This window comes from Cariama cristata, unplaced genomic scaffold, assembly GCF_000690535.1.
Source record: "Cariama cristata isolate BGI_N322 unplaced genomic scaffold, ASM69053v1 scaffold3287, whole genome shotgun sequence".
NCBI classification, from domain to species: Eukaryota; Metazoa; Chordata; class Aves; order Cariamiformes; family Cariamidae; genus Cariama; species Cariama cristata.
Window position 1 is genome coordinate 12,721 of NW_009628161.1, and position 6,747 is coordinate 19,467.

Below are 6,747 nucleotides of genomic sequence, written 5' to 3' on the forward strand. Positions count from 1 at the left end.
AGAGCGGAAAGCCTGTCCTCCGTGAGCTCCAAAATGAGCCCTGGCAAAGACACCACCATGCCTAGGGCCGGAAGGAGCCTCAGCCGCAGCGTCATGTCCTCACCCACCAACTCGGGCCTCTCCCAGTCGGCAGGGGCCTCCCTGAAGGCCAGCCAGTCGAAGATCTCCGCCGTCAGCAAGCTCCTGCTGGCAAGTCCCAAGGCCCGCAGCCTGTCTGCCTCTGCCACCAAAACGCTCAGCTTCTCGACCAAGTCCCTGCCTCAGTCCGTAGGGCAGAGCTCCAGTTTGCCTCCGAGCGGGAAGAACATGTCCTGGTCAACGCAGTCCCTCAGCAGAACCCGGGGCTCCAGCCTGGCTTCCAAATTGCCCCTTCGGGCCGTCAACGGGCGGATTTCAGAGCTGCTCCAAGGGAGCGCCGGGGCCCGAGGCTTACAGCTGCGGGGAAGCTCGGAGGCGGACGAGCGCGGGGGCCTTCCCGGCGACGAGAAGCCAGCTGTCCACATGCTGCCTTCACCTTACAGCAAGATCACCCCTCCTCGGAAACCTCACCGCTGCAGCAGTGGCCACGGGAGCGACAACAGCAGTGTCCTGAGCGGGGAGCTGCCCCCCGCCATGGGGAAAACGGCCCTCTTCTACCACAGCGGGGGGAGCAGCGGCTACGAGAGCATGATGAGGGACAGCGAGGCGACGGGGAGCGCCTCTTCAGCACAAGACTCCCTGAGCGAGAACAGCAGCTCCGCCAGCGGCAGGTGCCGAAGTCTCAAAAATCCAAAGAAGCGATCAAACGCAGGTAAGCCCACGGTGGTGTGAAAGAGGGACGAGGGGTGCTAGCCCTAAAGGTCAGCGCATTCCCTACCAGCTATATCTCTTAGCAGAGAAGCGAGGCCAGGGTAAGTGTCCTAGGCTCCGAGTTTCATCATTCTGCAACACGCACAAATCCACTGCCTTTGCAGTGGAGTCTCCCCCTCACCCGTTTCACTTTGGTTTACTTCACATGAACAGAAGAACATTTATCCCTAAAACTGGTTAGTATTGCCAATGGCAGCCACATCCAAGTATTTATTTATACAAATATTCTTCTGATTTGATTGCAGAAAGATGCCTTTGTGAGGCAGTGGAATGCAACTGTTATTCTTAAGCACTTTGGGCACAGACTCCCCTCTCGGTGTGCACAGGTTTCGCCAGCACAAGACCAGCGTCGTGCTGAATAGCAGTGTCTGCTCTGAGCCCGCTTTTGCTCCTTGTGCGCTCTGGATGCCCCAAGGTGCAAGACGCCCCACAGCTGAAACCACTGCAGAGTTCCTTCTCCCCACCTAGAAGATGGAACAAAGTTGTGCCCATACCCCTTGAAAGATGTTATCCTGCCTCTGAGACTCTTGTTTTTTAACTTTTGAGTTGAGAGTCCTTCTTTTCCCAGTAATTTATTGGTAACAAATAGTAAATTATATTAATATATGGGAACTGCTGCACTGAAGCACTTGCAAAATCTGAAACCTTTTTAGTGATCATAGAAAGGATCTGAAAGTCTTCATTTTGTTCAGATATAATCCCCAGTAGCTTTCACCCTACATCAGGACATGTAAGAGCATCCTATGTCATCCCAAGAGTCTGTGCAGTTGTGACAGGTACATGTTCCCACCAGAACGAGTTTCAGAAAATTGCGGGACAGGGATGAGGAGCATCCATCAGCTGGTCACCTCACTTTTTTCCTGGGTGCTGCTTTCCCAACCTGAAGTGCAAGTCCTGCCTAACCTGCTTTCGAAAAAAATGCAGGTTGGCGTTGGAACTGGTGCGCACAGGTATGTGAAATATCAGTGGCTACTTATCCTACAGTAGCGCTGGCTGTCCAAAATGTGGTGTTCTTACAGAGTTCCTAATTCACCAGCCATTCCACTTGCTGGGATACTCGCCTCTGGGATTAATTTGCAGTGAATGAACTGAATAATGCATAACTCTCACTTTCTTTATGCACTTGGCTGTGGTAGTAGGAAGAACATGTGCAGCACAGATGTGAATGCAATAGATACCGCTATTAAAACCATATCCATAAGTGCATGGCTGTTGTACCTGTTGAGAGGATGCCTCTGAAAGTGATCGCTCTACATGGTGCAAGCACAGACCAAGTGATGAAATAAATTTTCTGAAATTAACTTTGCATCCTATGAGAAAACCTCTTTCCTATCCCTCCAGTTTACATGGTAATAAATTGATTTTCTGCTTTCTGAGGAGCTGTTCCTCTTAACAGCTCCTATATAAGATATAAGCTTTTTAGTAGTAACCTGCAAGAAAAAGAAGGATGATTTGTATGTTGTGGAAAAGGAAAATGAAGCTGTCCAGAGAGATGGCATTTGTGGGTGTATGCTGACAACTGGATTGTGTCCTGTGGAGAAGCTGCCCATATAATATGGACTTTTTCCACAGGACATTTAGATGCAAAAATTTATCAGGCTCTGTGGAAGCAAGCAGCTGTGCAGATGAGCGAACAGAAAGAAAATGGCAAGGTAGATTTCTCCTTTTGAGACACTAGAGAACATCCCCTTTCCCTAGGGGAGATGCTTTAAAAAAATACTCTGAGAAAGGCTTCAAGCAGAGCCTGCGGACTCTTCAGACTCCAGAGTTCATCCCAAACCTAGGTCAGCAGAAGACCAGGATTTGTTTACTCTCATGCTCATAAAACTACTCGTTTCCTTTCACTTCTCTCTGCTTTGGTAGGACATTGGAGGCTGGACAAGGCTGGAGGTAGGAGTGAGAAAAACATTGGCTTTGTGTTGTAATTTCAGAAGAGCTTCAGATCTGTGTGTTGTACTTTATACCAGGGTTGTATTTTGGCTCACAGCTTTGACTTTCGGTAAGCCCTGCGCAGGCCTGAACGTTGTGCCCGTGGCCGTGAAAAGGGAGTTAGGAAGCGAGGAGTGTTTGAGACCCAGGTTTCAGGTTGCTCTTGGAGAGGCTTTCCATGGTCCAGCCAGCCTCGAGCCTGCCTGGCAGAGCCGCGACGCTGGGTTGTCGTGCTGTGCGGGGATGCAAAGGCAGCGAGCGAGGGGCGAGCCCGAACCTTTCCTTCGCTGGGGACATGGGGAGTCTAAGCTTTGCTGCTTTTTTATTGCTGTGTAGCATCTGACCTGTCTTTTTCACCAAATACAGCATTTTTGGCTGGCCAACAGATTAATATCTTTCTTCTACTTTCTTGTGTGGGTTAGTTCCTCTCTCCTTGGTCAGCAATGTTGCAGCTATCTACCTGTTGCTGGACCTGAATCTCTGGGGTGGAGGGTTTTCAGTGGAAGGCCTGTGTCCCTGGGAGGTGCCTGCCCCGGGGGGCTCGGGATAGCCTGGCACGTTGACCTCCCTCAAAGTACTTTGCAAAGCTTCTCTCTTAATTCAGCCTGTCACCTGACGTGGAGAGATTCGGAGTGTGTCGTTTCTGAGAGTTTGCTTTTGAGAGCGAGTCCCTATATCAGCAAGTGATTCCTGTATTGTTTTGAATGACTTGTATTTGCATATAAGTACAACCAGGGGTTTTATGCAAATTTAAAAAAAAAAAATCTTTACCACCTCCCATATCTCTAGCAGCAAACCACTGCCCAGAAATTAATAAGGCTTCACTTTCTTATAACCCAGCTCCTGTTTGCATTTGGTCCTGCAGCAGTGAAATCATAATTCTGGTTTGATGTGTTCGGTAATAGTATAATTTTTCACATGTCAGCGGATTTATGGTGGCATAAAACCGGGATTATGACTTCAATGCAGGAAAACATGAAGGAGGAGCTGAGATATAAGGGAGAATAGAGCTGTTCACAAATATATTTTTATTGCATAATAAACAAAAAAACATGCAAAGGTTTGCGATCTTTCATCCTCTGTAATATCTCCTTTCTATAGGTCTGTTCTAGTGTGAATTTTCTCTCTTAAGGAACACTTTTTTAATGAAAAAGATGGCAGACAAAGGTTCTGAGCTCCTAAAAGACAGATATAATTTTAATACATAGTGTCAAGAGCATTGGACCTTTCCTGATTTGCGGTCACAGATCCACTGTGCTGTAATGGATATGGCACTATAGATATGCTCATTTCAGGTCAGGCAACCTTGTCCACTTTATTTATGATTATTATTAACAGAAATGCTAGCTGTCAGACACGATCAACATGAATCAGCCCAAGGCCCCTGTAAGAGGAGCTATAAAGAGTCTTTAAGAGAATCACCAGCAGATCTCACAATTACTTTTGAAGTTCTGACACATTGGAGAGACATCATTTTTTTCTTGAGATTAAGATCTTGTCTTTCAATGCTCTTAAGTGCATTATTTGTATGTGTAGGTGCTTCTACCCTGGATGTCATACATGAAGCATCAGACCTACACTGGCAGCTTTTGAAAGATAAAGCTAAATCATATCCTTCAGTGTTAGCCTTAGGTTAAATTTTGGGCTCTGCCTGGGTACCAGTGCAGTTCACAGATGGCCCAGTATTGTGTATACAAAATCAAAAGAAAATAATAATAATAATAAAAAAATTGCCTCCTGCATTCTGGTACCTATTGAAAAATCATGTGTTTACATCATGAAGCACATAAGCCTTTCCCCGAACCTATCCATTTCATAAACATTCCCATCTTTCTAGATTTAACATTGGTCCTATAGCATCATGTCAGCATATATTGCCCCAAAGTGACTGCTTATGGCAGAACCAGAGCTATTTAGCCCTGATCTACGGCTGTACGTTCCAAAGCTTTGTACAGCTGCTCTTTAATCCACCCTCTGGTGTAAGTATTATTCCAGACCCCATTTTACAGATGGAGAAATGAAGGCAGAGGACTTTACTGAGTTGCCCAATGCCTCCAGCTAAGCGAGGGCCAGAGCCAGGGTTGAACTGGAGGCACCCTTGACTCCTGCCCTCAACCCCGACCAACTTGGCCGCACACCTTCCCCTGCCCTTGCGGAGTGGCGGAGAGGAGGGTTTTGTTTGTTACTCTCTTCTTGTGGCAGGCCCTTCCTCCCTCTCCGCCCGCAAGCGTCCGTGCAACTCTGCGTCCTCCGGTGCCTTTGCTCACTCCGTTAGCCTTTTCCCACTGGAAGAAACAGTTGGCATCTCGGCCGTATTTCTGGCTCTAGTCTCCTCTCTCGTGGGTAGGCAGCGCTGTCTTGTGCAGGGCACTGAAATGTTAGGGTGTGGTTTGTACAGTCATCGCTAGCACCAATTATAGATTATTTTTTAATTCTTCAGAAATCTCAGGTGCAGTGGCCCAGTGCTGCCCCGTGGAAGGGCAATGATAAGGGTGCTTTCATAGTACGTCCTCCGGTATGCGGTCGGGAAATGCCCTCCGTCTGAACTCCGCTTTACCGAAGCGTATTGGTATCCCGGGAGCACAACAGGTATCAGCGGGAGGCAGGCGGGGTGGCAGATTGGGACTTCCAAGATCTATGCTGTATTCTCCGGTGTGCTGCCGGTTCGCTGTATCACCTTGGGCGACTTGTGTCATTTCTGTGTTCCCTGGTTACCAGCTCATAAAACTCGATAACGATGGTGTGAACAAAGTCACAGCAGGGTCCTTAGATCAGAAGTGTTACCTACCTGCTTTTTGCTCTTCTGCTTTGGTTTTTAGCATCTTTTCCCTAGTTTAGCTTGCATGTATGTGGGCATTACTTTAAAATCATTCTCAATGCAAAACATGGCTGGGTGATTTCAGAGATGCAGCTTTGGTGCTAGCTCCAGGTCCTGCCGACTGTGACCTAACAGCAAAGCAAGAGCACAGGCTCTAATGAAGTTTACCCAGTAAATGTTTGCATTCTCACGTAATGTGCCCGAGTGCCTTGTCTCTGCCTTTTACTGCCCTCACCTACGGATGTTATTTACCGGTTCCCATCCCTTGCAGTGTCTCAGAGCTGCCTGCAAGGAGACCTCCCCTCGGGACGGCAGAACAGGAGGGGCTCTGAGACGTAGATGAGGCTTTTCATGGAGACCACAGAGATCTTCCTAAGGCTGTTTTGTTTTTTTTTCCCATTCCCTTTGGAAATAGGCTTAGGTGCCTAAGAGGGAGGATCCGTATTCCATGTGACATCGAGTTAGACCTAAGGGCTCCAGTCTGTCACTGTTTGCAGCACTTCGTCAAGACGGGATGGACCTCTGCCAAGGAGCGTGTCTCCTTTGATTGCTCTGGTGAGGTTTTTTGGAGCAGAGTCCATGGCTGAAGCTTCACTGGTGCTGAGGCGGGTGCTGGCAGGGTGAATCGCACAGGGCCCAGGCAGGCCTAGGGGAGCAGCAAGCACGCAGCAGTCATAAGGCACCGGTGGGGACCACTGCCTCTTGGCTGGTGTGCACAGACCCACTCGTGGGGCAAAGACCCAGGGCCTGGGTGTGAGAGGAAGGTGTGGGAAGGAAGGAGACAGTTGAAGAGGTGAGGCTTAGGGGAGAAAGTCCTCACCTGTAAGGTGCCTTCAAGTTGGGTCAGTCTGGGCCAACTCAGCCTTCCCAAATGTTGAGTACCAGTGAGCGTCAGAAAACAAAAATCTAAGGGATGCTGTTGAAAGTAAGACCAAGTAGAAACAAGACTGGGGGAAAATTAAGGTTTCCAAATGCTGAATTCCTGAAGTTTAAAGGTGTGCCCTGAGTTGGAGTTGTGTATCCCAGCGTTTGCAGGACCCTGCTCTTGACAGTCCAGGGTAGGATTGGCGTGTATACGTGTGTGTTTGTGCACATCCTTCCATCATCTTTGCACAGCGAACCTGTCTGAATATAGATAATTAAAGATTCCT

The 6,747-nt window shown here is 48.3% G+C and overlaps 1 protein-coding gene across 1 annotated transcript in view; it reads left to right on the forward strand.

The window, feature by feature from the left end:
* The window catches only part of KIF26B (kinesin family member 26B), a gene marked incomplete at both ends in the record, with an annotated part of 4,730 nt that extends 3,940 nt beyond the window's left edge, over positions 1–790 (forward strand). The window contains one exon of the mRNA XM_009704673.1: positions 5–790. Within this exon, the coding sequence (XP_009702975.1) occupies positions 5–790 (786 nt within the window). The remainder of the gene's footprint in view (positions 1–4) is intronic.
* Between the last annotated feature and the right edge of the window lie 5,957 nt (positions 791–6,747).